The sequence below is a fragment of the Dendrobates tinctorius genome, unplaced genomic scaffold (genome assembly GCF_039654945.1).
Source record: "Dendrobates tinctorius isolate UK_male_01 unplaced genomic scaffold, ASM3965494v1 ptg000111l, whole genome shotgun sequence".
NCBI classification, from domain to species: Eukaryota; Metazoa; Chordata; class Amphibia; order Anura; family Dendrobatidae; genus Dendrobates; species Dendrobates tinctorius.
The window spans coordinates 321588-335251 of record NW_027361779.1 but is presented as its reverse complement, the minus strand read 5'-3'; the positions used below and the strand labels follow the sequence as shown (position 1 = coordinate 335251).

Here is a 13664-nt window from a genome sequence, read left to right as displayed (position 1 = left end):
GCTGGGAATAATTAATATGAACACTATTTCCTGATTTACCGGTCACCACAATCATTCAATAAGCGGAAGTGATTTCGGAAAGAGGGGACTAGGGGCCGCGAGGAAAGTCAATTCTTCCCAGATGATCTCCTGTGTTGTGAGCAGATTACAGACACGGTGTATGGCATCTGAATTCTGTGAATGGAAGGAGTAAGGAGGTCCTGTGTGTGCCACGGAAGGAGTTATCCTAATTCTTAAACAATCTTCAATTTCTGAAACACTGAACTAAAAACTATATCGCAAAATTTCTGTCTAGCTAGTGAGTGTGAAACATCCAGAAACATCTGAGCATTTTCTGGAGCTATATTTTTACACATTAGGCTACGTTCCCACAATGACTTTTGGCAAGTTTCTTACAATGCATATTTTCAAAGAAATGCAAGTGACTTATTTTACTTAATAGGTGTCCAAATGGTGCAGAAAATCGGCAAAATCAAAACCTCACCACAAGCTCATCGTGAGAACAAAACCTAACAGCTCATTAATGGGGTTCTGCCATGCTTCAAAGTTATTCCCTCTCCACAGGATATCAGAGAACTTCCCAAATCACTGGGGTTCTGGCTGCAGGAACCCCCACTGATCCCAAACACTGGGACTCTAAAGAGTCCAGTGTGAATACAGAGGTGGTTGAAAATGGGCACTGCCGCTCCATTCATTCTTAATGGGACCACTGGAAAAAGCAGCATTTGACTAACGTTTAGCATTCCCATAAGAATGAATGAAACAGAGTTGTGCACATTATTGATCACTAGAGATCGGCACCCCGAACACTGGTTGTTTCTCGTGCTGTCATCTGCATGACAGCATGAAAAACTCTGATGGCTCTGATCAGCGGTAAAATTAATACCACTGGTCATAGCAGTATGACAGCATGAGTCCGCAGCTGTCACCGGAGGTAGAAAGTTTACCTCCGGTCACTGGCATCAGGCTGATGGGACTACTACTCTCATCAGCCTATGTCTGCTGTCGCTAATAACAACTGATGCAGATTGCGGCTGATGGAGTATTCATCAGCCAGCGCCTGCGTTCTAAATAAATAATAAAAAAAAGTATGGGTTTCCCTGAATTTTTAATAACCAACCAGGCAAAACTGACAGCTACGGGCTTCAATCCTCAACTATCAGCTTTAGCAAAGCTGATTATCAAGAAAAGAGAGGTCCCCACGTCATTTTTTTAAATTATTTAAATAAATGAGTATCTCACTGTGGTGGCGGTGATCTCACCAAGGTCACCACAGTTCAGGGACCTAGCTGGGAATGCAGCCTCAGTGACCGGCAGTAACCTTGATGACCACTGGTCATTGGTGCTGTGCTTGCAGCAGCTCATTCCTCAGTGGTTCTCAGCCTGGCTGGTGGTATCTTGGCACCGTCCAGGTTGAAAACTGTTTATCCCCAGACATGGATTATAGCGTGGGGCAGAATGACTGACAGGTGAGGGATATGGTTGTTTTTTTTCTTACAGGAGACTATGGCTTCAATGGAATAGGCGCTAGGTGAGTTCTAACTGTGTTTGTTACTTTTAAATAAAAAAAGTAATCATTTTTTTTTTTTAAAAAGTAATTTTTTTTTTTTCATTTCAAATGAAGGACTCTATACTTGTTGTGTGTTTATTTACAATACAACTATAGAATTAGTAATGATGAGGCATCTTATAGATAGGCGTCCATTACTAAGCCGTGGTCACCGGACAATAAAAGGTGATATAAACCCGACAAACATGAACCCCACTTGCCATGCCACAGGACAAGTGGGAAGAACCGTGCAAAACACCAGTATTGGCGCATCGAATAGATGCGCTTTTTCTGGGGCGGATGCGGGCTGCTATTTTTAGGCCGGGTGAGGCAATATTCATGGCTCCTTACCAGCCTGAGAAAAACAGCCCCTCAGCTGTCTGCTTTAGCTTGGCTGGTTGTCAAAAATAAGGGGTACCCCACATCGTTTTCTATAATTTATTTATTTAAATAGTTTTAAAAAACGGTGTGGGGAGCCCTCTATTCTTGATAACCAGCCTTGATAAAGCTGACAGCTGAGGGTTGCAGCCTGCAGCTGTCAGTTTTGCCTGGCTGGTTATTAAAAAATCCATGGTGTGTGTTCCCCTGTATTTTTGAATTTATTTAGAACGCAGGCGCTGGTTGATGAATACGCACATCAGAGGTTGCCTGCTCTTGCTGTTATTAGCGTCAGCAGGCGTAGGCTGATGGGAGTAGTAGCAGCCCCATCAGCCGATGCCAGTGATTGGAGGTAAACTTTTTATCTCCAGGCACAGTCGCGGGCTCACGCTGCCATTTGACAGAGTGGGAGCCGCAGCTCTCTGACCGCCGGTAATGATTTTACTGCAGATAAGAGGCAGTGTTTGCTGTGCAGTCATGCACATAACAGAGTTGCAAACACTGGATGTTCAGGCCCCCCCATTCAAATGAACGGGGTCCGGATTCAGGTTGGGTACTGTTCTGGTACCCGAACCAAACTTTTTTGTTTAACATGTTCAGCCGAACGTGCTTGACCTGAATATCCAGGGGTTCACCCATCACTATTGACCACCACTCCATTCACACAGGACTCTTCAGAGCCCCAGTTCTTGGGATCAATCAGGGTCCCAGAGGTCGGATCCCCAGCAATCAGGAAGTTATCCCCTATCCTGTGGGTAGAAGGTATCTTTCAAACTTGGTACAACCCCTTTAATCTACTGAAATAAAAATATTAAGTATCGACAGCATAGTTTGGAGACGCCAAATGACATGCAATCAAATCAAACTAATCAGCTTAACATTAAAATGGAAAAACAGAAAAAGGTGCAAACCCACTTAGGATTTAACAAAATCTTTAGGTATATGGGATGGGTACTGATATTACAGCTTATTAAGGATTTACATGCCAACAGATAATCCCAGAGTAATTCATCATGAACTACATGGCAATTCCACATTTTGCTTGTGTACTATAATTACAGCAAAAGCTAAATTGCTGTGGATGCAGAAATGTATCTCTTGTACGAAAATGAATGTGAAAGACTCATAAGCCCATTCAATATCAAGCAGATATGATGTTTATCTGTGACAAAAAAATGTGGGTAATTAAAGCATTTATTTCACCTAAATTGGTTACCTCGTTAAGGGATACACTTTCATTTTTTTTCCTTCTCTGCCTCCAAGAGTTATAACTTTTCTTATTAATATAGATATATTAGGGCTTATTTTTTGAGGTGATGAATTTTAGTTTTGAATGAAATTTTACCATACAGAGTGCCGAAAATGGGGAAAAAAACAAAACACAATTCTGCCTTTGCTTGGGTTTTGTTTTCACGATATTCATTGTGCACTAAGAATTACTGGGGAATACAATTGTTCAGGTCAATACAAGTACAGTGATATCAAACTTCATTTTTTCGTGGCTAAAAAAAAAAAAATCAGAATTTTGTTGAAAAAAAAATAAAAATAAAAAATGAAAATTTGGGAGATTTCAATCCTCCTAGAACCCTTATCATTTCTCTATCAATGAACTTGTGGAGGGCTTGCTTTTTGCATGACAAGTTGTAGTTTGTGTAGGTATCATATTGGCGTACCGCTCACGTTTTGACTGCATTCTTGGAGGTTAGATATGTATATCAGTTTATTATTTTATTGATGGCATTTACCATACCTATGATAAATTTACATTATGATAAAAATCAGACTTTTCCGATTGTGACAATATCAAATATGCTTTTTTTTTAACTCGATTTTTGTATCAAATATGCTTATTTTTTTAACTCGATTTTTGTATGAGGAAAAGTGGGCGATTCAAACTTATTTGTATTTATTTTTAATTACATTTCCCTTTATTTTTTATCCATCGTATGATCTATAAGTCTACTTATGCTGACTACTTAAATTACCACATAGACGCCCTAACAGACTCTTCCCACCAAGCTAAGTCAAACCTCTTGCTTTGCACTGATGAGAGTCAAACACTCCTAAACACGTAACTGCAAAAGGAATTTCTGGTTTGGCTTCTTAACGCAAGCCACGTGGCAAGGCTTGTTAAAGGGTTGCGATATTGACTTCTAGGATTGCTACATCCAATATGTGGCGCTAAAGTTCCAGTCCTCTTCCTCTCTTAAAGTCTATTTGCATTATTATCCGTGAAAAACACAGAGAACATGTGTGACTCACGGATGTATGAATGAGGTCAAAGTCTGACTAAATTCGGGAACGCTTTTGATTGATTGATCTGATCAGCATGAGATTTCACATTTAGTAAACTTATCTTGTAACACTCATATAACTTTACTCCAAATAACCTGGGAAGAGCTTGTTTAATGTCATCTTGTTTGGCACAGATATACATAATACCAGATAAGCCATAAACCTATTACACTGCTAGAACTAAACATAGAAGTACTATAGGGAATAGGATGATTGTAACTTTTACCAGTAACAATGTAAGAAATATACTAATTGAATTATATAATCTTAGATCAAGTTAAACCAAGTGGATTGCAAAGCTAAAGAGAAGCTCCATCTCAGAGGAGGAAACATTCCTTCCTCTTTTTTAAGATGAGGTTGATATTTAGCATATCCCAAAAGGGGGCTCCAAAATGAAGCTTCATTTTAAACAAGAAAAGGGAAAACGACAAAAAAAATACATTTTCAGGAAGGGTACAAGAAAGTATAAATGACGTTTTGATTGACAGATAAAAGGAAAGTCATTGGACTAAACTGAAAATGAGCATGCATGAGGTTGACCAAACTTACGTCCTGTTCAGTAGGGGTGTGATAAATGAATGCATGCTTTGTCACATTCAGCTCTTTTACGTCTATCTTCCTAAAAACGTCATATACTTTTCTGACCTTGAACACCTGGTTTCTTGGCGTTTTGTTTCCATTGTAGCCCATATCATTTCCATTACTGGGGGATGAAGGTCCAAGGCGAAAAACATGGCAGAATATCCGCACAATCCGTAGAAGACTCTTCATTTGAGCTTCATAACTACTGGAGAGACTTTTGATGCAGAGTTGTTTGTGAATTTCTTTAGACTGGCACTTATTCATACACTGAAAATTAACTGAATCTCTAAATAGTTAACATGGTGTGCAGAAAGGTACAGATTGCTAACCTTACTTTAAAGGGAATCTGTCAGCAGGAATTCAAACCTCAAACTATTTATATGTGCATGTAGCTCTTTCACAGACAAGTCCAGCAATACCAGTACATGGTCAATCTGTCCCTCCATTACTGAGAAACCACCTAATAGAACTTATATACAGTGGGGGAAATAAGTATTGCTGATTTTGTAGGTTTGCCCACTGACAAAGACATGAACAGTCTATAATTTTAAGGGTAAGTTAATTTTAACATTGAGAGATAGAATATCAAAAATAAAATCATTGTGTAAATTACCGTATTTTTCGGACTACACTGTGTACCAAATTATTATGCAAAAAATATGTCCGCATATTTTCTCTAAATTACCTATATGAATTGCAGTCATTGTTATTTTCCAGTCATCTAATATTCTAGTATAATTGCTATGTTTTTGAACAAACTGCCTATGAAAACAGTATATTTTTAAAAATAAGAAACACTCAAAATGCATGTTCCAAATTATTATGCACAGCAGAGTTTTCAACCTTTTTATTTTGAACAAAAAAATGGTCAATTGTGAAATTATAAGCATTATCAGCTTATTTCAAAATGAAATCAAACAGTTTTCAAGTCAAAACTTTATTCTAGGTGATGTTACATTTGCACATAGGACCCCTTGTTCGAAAGAAGCTTCTGAACTCTCTCGTCCATTGAATTTGTCAGTTTTTGGATGGTTTGTGCTTCAATTGTTTTGCATGTGGACAGAATCCCCTCCCAGAGCTGTTGCTTAGGCCGGTTTCACATTTGCGCTTTATGGCGCTGCGACGGCCTGGGCACGGCCGCCGCAAAGCCCCGCCCCCTGCCGGCTCCCTGCCCGCCCCATCCGGTCATCGCCGCCTACTAGCGCACATGGACCGCTTGCGATCTGCGCACCCTATCTTTAGCATAGGGTGCGCAGATCGTGCGTTGGCCGTGCGCTGGCAGGATTTTGCCGTGCGCTGCGCACTTTTGAAGGTGCGCCGTGCGTGCCGAAATGCAACATGCTGCGTTCGGCGCACACGGGCGCACCTTCAAAAGTGCGCAGCGCACGGCAAAATCCTGCTAGCGCACGGCCAGCGCATGATCTGCGCACCCTATGCTAAAGATAGGGTGCGCAGATCGCAAGCGTCCATGTGCGCTAGTAGGCGGCGATGACCGGATGGGGCGGGCAGGGAGCCGGCAGGGGGCGGGGCTTAGCGGCGGCCGTGCGCAGGCCGTCGCAGCGCCATAAAGCGCAAATATAAAGCCGGCCTTAGATGTGAACTGCCTCCCGCCATCATAGACACTCCTTTTGATGATGCTCCAGAGGTTCTCAATGGGGTTGAGGTCAGGGGAAGATGGTGGCCACACCATAAGTTTGTCCTCTTTTATGCCCATAGCAGCCAGAGATGCAGATGTGTTATTTGCAGCATGAGACGGTGCATTATCATGCATGAAAATGATCTTGCTGGAGAAAGCACGGTTCTTCCTCTTGAACCATGGCAGGAAGTGCTGTTTTAGAAACTCCACATAGATTATGGAGTTCATCTTTACCCCTTCAGGGATCCTAAAGGAGCCGACAATCTCTCTCCCCATGATTCCAGCCCAAAACATTACTCCACCTCCTCCTTGTTGGCGCCTTAGCCATTTTTTCATGGGGTGTCCATCAACCAGTCATCCTCCACTCCATCCATCTGGACCATCGAGCGTTGCACGGCACTCATCGGTGAACAAAACAGTTTGGAAGTCAGTCTTCATGTATCGTTTGGCCCACTGGAGCCGTTTCTGCTTGTGTGCAGTGGATAGAGGTGGTCAATAGGATGGCTTGCGCACAGCTGTAAACCTCTGAAGGACCCTGCATCTTGTTGTTCGGGGGACATTGGAGGCACCAGCAGCTTCAAAAACTTGTCTGCTGCTATGACAAGGCATTTTGGCAGCTGCTCTTTTAACCTGACGCAATTGCCTGTTGGAAAGAGTCCTCAATTTTTCCTTATCAGCACGCACACGTTTGTGCTGGGAATCAGCTACATACTTCTTGATTGTGCGATGATCACGATGAAGTGTCTTGGCAATGTTGATTGTAGTCATGCCTTGACCTAAATACTCCACAATTTGTTGCTTCTCAGCAGCCGACACATCCTTTTTCTTTCCCATTTTGGCAAAAAATGTAGGCTGCTTAATAATGTGGAACAGCCTTCTTAAGTAGTCTTGCCTTTATTTGGACACACCTGCCATACTAATTTGAACAGATATCTGCAATTGCTTTCAGTGATATAAAGAGCCCTGACACACATCACCATCAATGAGTTTAAATGACAAACAAAAAAATTCTAACCTTATCACTCCTAAACTCTTTTTGCATAATAATTTGGAACACAGTTTATAAGACGCCCCTGACCATAGACACACCAGGTTTTAGAGGAGGAAATTAAGGAAACAAATTGAAGCAAAAAAATGTGGTCAATTCTGTGCTTAATATCCCCTAACCTGGTATAAATGGTCCCCTCATCTCCATCCCTATCCTCGTATGCATGGCCCCCCTCATCCCTACACTGGTATGCATGACTCCCTCTTCCATTTCCTAGTGTGCATGGCCCCCTTATCCCTAACCTGGTGTGCTTGGCCCTCATCCCCATCCTGGAATGCATGGCTCCCTCATTCCTAGCCTGGTAGGAATGGTCCCCCTCATCCTTATCCTGGTAGGAATGGTCCCCCTCATCCCTATCCTGGTAGGAATGGTCCCTCTCATCCCTATCCTGGTAGAGATGGTCAACCTCATCCCTATCCTGGCAGGAATGATCGCCCTAATCCCTCTATCCTGGTATGCAGGGCCCCCATCTCATCCTAGTATGCATGGCCCCATCCCTAACCTGGTATGATTGGCCCCCATCCAGGTCCTGGTATGCATGGTCCCATCCTTATTCTGGTATGATTGGCCCAATCATGTTATCCTGGTATGATTGGCCCCCACCCCCATCCTGGTATGCATGGCCCCATCAAAAAACATTAAAAAAAACATTACACTTACCTTCCTGTTCCCTCACAGTGCCCTGCTCCAATGCCAGCAGCTGCTTAATGCTTGTAAGCAGCGCATGGCAGGGACGTTATGCACTGCTTGCAAGTCGAAGGGCAGCTGCCGGAATAAACAGTGCTCTGCACAGCGGGACTGTGTGCACGCAAAGCATTGAGTATTCATTGCTCTCTAGCGAGCACAGTGTCAGTCGGAGGCTTCCTGCTGCTGCCGGCGTTCACACGTCCCTTACAAGCATTAAGCAGCTGCTGACATCAGAGCAGGACGCTGCGATGGAGCACCGGGAAGGTAAGTGTAATGGTTTGCTTTTTTAATGTTTTCTGATGGGGCCATGCATATCAGGATGGGGGTGGGGGCCAATCATATTAAGATGCCATTAAAGAAAAATGAATATTCATTGCCCTCCACGCCCATGAGCGTGGAATTCAGTGAATATTAATTTCTCTTTAGCAGTGGGCACAGGAGTTAGCCGCAGCCACCGGCTCCTGCCTCTGTGACCCGCTGCACTGCCGAAATCGCAATGGTTGGTAGGGGAACCAATACTTCTTTCTCCATGTAAAATGCAAAAAAATTTACGGTATATAATTTATACAATGTGATTTTCTGGATTTCATTTTCGATATACTATCTCTCAATGTTAAAATTAACCTACCCTTAAAAGTATAGACTGTTTATGTCTTTGTCAGTGGGCAAACTTACAAAATCAAGAAGGGATCAAATAATTATTTCCCCCACTATAAAAATGAGGCTGTAGATCAGTAGCCTCTGTCACTCCAGCTCTATTTCTCACCCAGCGCCACTTCCTCCTGTTTGACTCACAGCCTCTATGCTGTGTAACTTCAGAAAAGGAAGCCATCAATCAAGCAGGAGGAAGTGGCGCTAAGTGGGAGATAGAGCTGGAGTGACAGAGGCTTCAGATCTACAGCCTCATTTGTTTATCAATTCAAACGCTGATTTCTCAGTAACAGAAGAATGACTGATCGTGTAAAAGTATTTCTTTGTATGAAATTCATTGCAATCTTCACTTTTGCAATGCAGAGTGAAATTTGTGCGAAAATGCTGGCGATATCCAGTGGAAAATCCACATCAAATCAACAATCTGACTTATGTTGCACATTTAAAATAGTCAGGCATCCTCCATTTTACATAAGAGGTTAGAAAAAAAAAACAAAAACTTAACTTGCCTTTCTATGCAGAAGAATTAATCTTAATAGTGTCATTTTCAGGGCATTTTTGCTTTAATACCAAATCTAAAATATACCGTATTTATAAACATAATTCAATTGCATCATTACGTGAAGGAAAGTCTACACAAGAACGGGGGTCCCATGCCCCCATTATAAAAGAGTAGTGGTCACGCATACACATTGGATGGAGGACTGAAGCAGAATGCAAGTACAACACTCGTCCATCTCTATTAATCTCAGACTTGGAATGAAGAGATGGTGCGCATACATGGCCACTGATCTAATGAAGCCAAGGATGCCAACCCCGATTATTGTGACTGTGTCACTGGTGGCGGTACGAGAGATCACTCTGTGGACAGAGGATACAATTTTTCACCTCTCCTAATAATTAAGAAATGATGTGATTCTTTATCATTACCTTAAGAGTTTATGACCATTTGTAGTGGCAACTTCAGCGAGGCTGGTGAGTATCTTGAGGTATTGGCTTTCATTTAGCTGTGACAAATGTTCAAGGACTTGACGTAACTACGAGAAGAATATTAATTTGAAATACGTAATGAAGTGAAACAAACAGATACACTAAATTATTTCATTATACAAAAATTAGGACCAAAAATCTTTTAACGCTTCAATGTCAGCATTCATTGTTCGGTAAAAATGACCCAGTAACATAATTCAGTACAAAAATGGCAAACATCAAACTTGTATATTTTGATTTTTATTTTTTTTTTATTTTTTTTTTACATTTTCATGGTTAAAAAAAATTCAGAATGCTATTAAAAAAAAATTGTTTCTGTCGCCATTTCTGCGATCCAGAACTCCTTAAATTTTTCTTCCGATGGACCTGTACATGACTTGCTTTGGTGAACGGCCAGCGGTAGCTCTTATCAATACCACTTAGGGTACATATGAAGTTTTGTTCACCTTTTTTGCCTTTCTTTGAGCAGTCGAAGTGATGGGCAATACTGGCATATCGATTTTCCTTTTGCTTTACAGGGTTTACCGTGAAGGTTAAATCATTTTAAATTTTGAGAAATATAACTTTTTCACACGTAACCCAGTAGGCAACGGCGAAATATTGGCATTTCTGGAAATATTATGCCATCTAAGTTTTCATATCTATAAATAAAAAAATAAAAATTACGCCATACACTTGAAGAGCCGGCACTATGAAACAAGCCAGCATTTAAAAGGATAAGCGATTTTAGAAAACCTTGTTAAAAAGCATTCATTGAAAGTTGGCCTTTCCCAACACCAATGCCCGTAGGACCAGCCGACCATCTAATGTATGGGCTAGATATTTCCTTCATATGAAGAACAGGTCAACGTTTAGAAGTGGTCGCATTGAACGGTGTTCGGTCACTTTTTATATGAAGTCCACTGGTTAGATATTACAATTCATGCATAAAATATCTAATGAATTAATATAATTTAAAAGGGTTGGGCACAATCACTACTTATCACTCGGCTTAGTCTCACTAATTGATTGGAGGGCATTTGTGCATGCTGGACCACCATGTCATTCAAAATGGACTTGCAGTGGTCCCAAAAGCCCCCGTCACACATAGCAACGCACCAGCGATCCCGACAACGATATGACCTGGTCAGGATCGCTGGTGTGTCGTTACATGATCGCTGGTGAGCTGTCAAACAGGCAGATCTCACCAGCGATGACGCGGGTAACAAGCGCGCGTGTTGCTTAGTTACCCGCTGTGTACCTTGGATACCAGCGTGCTCGCGCTGGGAGCTGGTATTCAAGGTAAACAGCGGGTAACTAACTGCGCACGGCGCTTAAAAACCCGCTGTTTACCTTGGATACCAGCTCCCAGCGCGAGCACGCTGGTATCCAAGGTACACAGCGGGTAACTAAGCGACGCGCGCAGTTAGTTACCAGCAGTTTACCTTGGATACCAGCTCCCAGCGTCAGCTTACAGCGCTGGGAGCTCGCTGATTGATGGTCTCCCGCTGCCAGACGCAGCGATGCGTGCTGGCCAGCGCGAGACTAACGATCAAAAAAACGTCCTGAACATTAGAGCATGATCAGCGATACCCAGCGGGGGTCCAGTCACAGATGCGAGTCACACATAGCGAGATCGCTGCTGAGATCGCTGTTGTGTCACAAAACTTGTGGCTCAGCAGCGATCTCACTGTGCATGACGTGGGCTTTACTGTGAAAACCCCGGCATTATCTCTACAGTAAATAGGTAATCATTTTTGTTTGTAGAACAACCCCCTTTTGAGGAAGTGTGATAAATTAAACATGTAAAATATCCAGAGAACTGTACCATATTTTCCCGAAGATCTTCATTCTGAGTCATCTGAATTAAGGTCTGAAAAAGTCTGGGATGATGTTGTATAAGCACGTCACAGGTTTCTCCATAACCACCCTAGCAGAAAACACGCCAGAATTACATAGTATACACATTCTTGGATTCACTTATAGCAAACCTATAGCTGGTTCATGTTCCCAAACCACAGGCAGCATGAGTTAGAGCCTGCCTGTATGATTGCAGGCAGGTATACTTCTCTCTGAAACCATTTGACATTTCAGAGAGGATATTCTTAAACAAAAGCAAGAGACGAGACTAATATGGAGCCACCGCAGAGGATTGATAAGACCCGTGCTACTGGAGGGACCTGTCAATCATGTGAAGTATCTATGGGAGGAGCCGGCCGGGGGCGGCGTTAGACTAGTCTCATCTCTGACTATGGACTCAGAATGGATTGCCCATAAGGGCAGCGGTTCGATAGAAAGGGGAATTTTTGTCCTTGACGAGAAACTTTTATCCCTATTAAAAAAAATCTCTATGGGGTGGTGGGAACCGTTGAGCATAGTGATCAACAGCCCCAGAGAGAATGACAGGTATTCTAACAGGGATAAAAGTGTCCCGTTTTGCCGACTGTTCGTGGGTCCCAGCGGTCATACACCAACAGATCAACAATTATTCCCTTGATCTTTTTCTATAGACAATTCCTTTAATAAATACTCCATCCCTCAGATGTCTTTGTGATTCAGTTCTGATGGAAGACTTACCTGCACACAGAGATCCAGTGGGGTAACACCATTCTTATCTGGCAGGTACTTTGCACCACGCAGCAATAATATCTGTGCTGTATCTCTTTGTCCATGGCTGCAGGAAACAAAGAAATCATTTGAGCTACAAGCTGTACACTTGATGGAATGGTAATTATAATTGGACCAGAAGCCATGTGAGCAGAAAATCTCTATCCATCTCTGATTATTTCTCTTTTACAAACTACTGCTGGAGGAGAAATTAATTTTATGTTATCTTATCTTCCACAAGAAAAGCATTTACTGTAATTTCCTTTCAGTGAACAGCAGCAAAAAAAAGCAATGTAAAAGAAATGAAAGAAAATATACTAATCTAACATCAATGCACCGCTAGCATACTAAAAATGAGATGGAAAAAGATACTTCATGGACAGAAAAAAGTAAATCTACCCTGAAAAGTACAATGCATTCTTATAATTATCCATTATAACACAAAGCCAAAGGAAAAAGTTGGACTACATTAATGGGTGTTTACTGAACACTGAAACTGCAGCAATAAGAATAAAAAGTTGTGGAATGACAAAAAACACGGGATGGATGCACGTGTTAATAATATACAAAGAACGAAAACAACATTTTCAAAATATCTTGATTGATTCAGTGCCAACTTCTATCGCTCACGGCTTCCTTTGGCCTCACTCAATGGTCCTCTGCGGCCACTCACAAAGATGGTCACACGCTGGACCTTATCTTCACCCGTCTCTGTTCCCTCACTAATCTCAATAACTCACCCCTCCCCCTGTCTGACCACAACCTACTGACATTCTCTTCCCTCTCCTCTCCCACTGAGCAACCCCCGCTCCATAAACTCGCTCACCCTCGCAGGAATCTCAAACACCTCAATTTACAATCACTCTCTGAATCCCTTCTCCTCCTTACAGACATAGCTTCCCTTCACGACACAGATGCTGCTGCCACTTTCTATAACACCACAATAACAGCAACACTTGATTCGGCTGCCCGCCTCACGCAGAGCAAAACTTGAACAATCAACAGGCAGCCCTGGCTGACCAGCCTGACCAAAGAACTGAGACGGGTTTCCAGGGCCGCTGAGCGGAGATGGAAGAGAACCCATTCTACTGAGCACTTCAACGCATACAAGCAGTCCCTTGCCAGCTTTAAGTCCACGCTCTCTGCCGCAAAGCAAACTTACTTCGCATCTCTCATATTCTCCCTGTCTCATAACCCTAAACAGCTCTTCAACACTTTCAATTCTCTACTCCACTCCACAGCACCTCCTCCCCCTCCTCTCA

General features: G+C 42.3%; 1 protein-coding gene across 4 annotated transcripts in view; it reads right to left on the bottom strand.

Moving 5' to 3' along the window:
* The window catches only part of HACE1 (HECT domain and ankyrin repeat containing E3 ubiquitin protein ligase 1), a 124617-nt gene that overhangs the window by 70770 nt on the left and 40183 nt on the right, over positions 1 to 13664 (bottom strand). For 2 of the 4 annotated variants that reach the window (XM_073589491.1, XM_073589490.1), the window contains exons 8-11: positions 12373 to 12469; positions 11624 to 11725; positions 9757 to 9863; positions 4772 to 5018 (exon numbers count right to left, since the gene is read on the bottom strand). In XM_073589491.1, coding sequence (XP_073445592.1) covers positions 4772 to 5018; positions 9757 to 9863; positions 11624 to 11725; positions 12373 to 12469 — 553 coding nt within the window. The remainder of the gene's footprint in view (positions 1 to 4771; positions 5019 to 9756; positions 9864 to 11623; positions 11726 to 12372; positions 12470 to 13664) is intronic. The other 2 variants (XM_073589493.1, XM_073589494.1) reach the window with 1 other exon arrangement.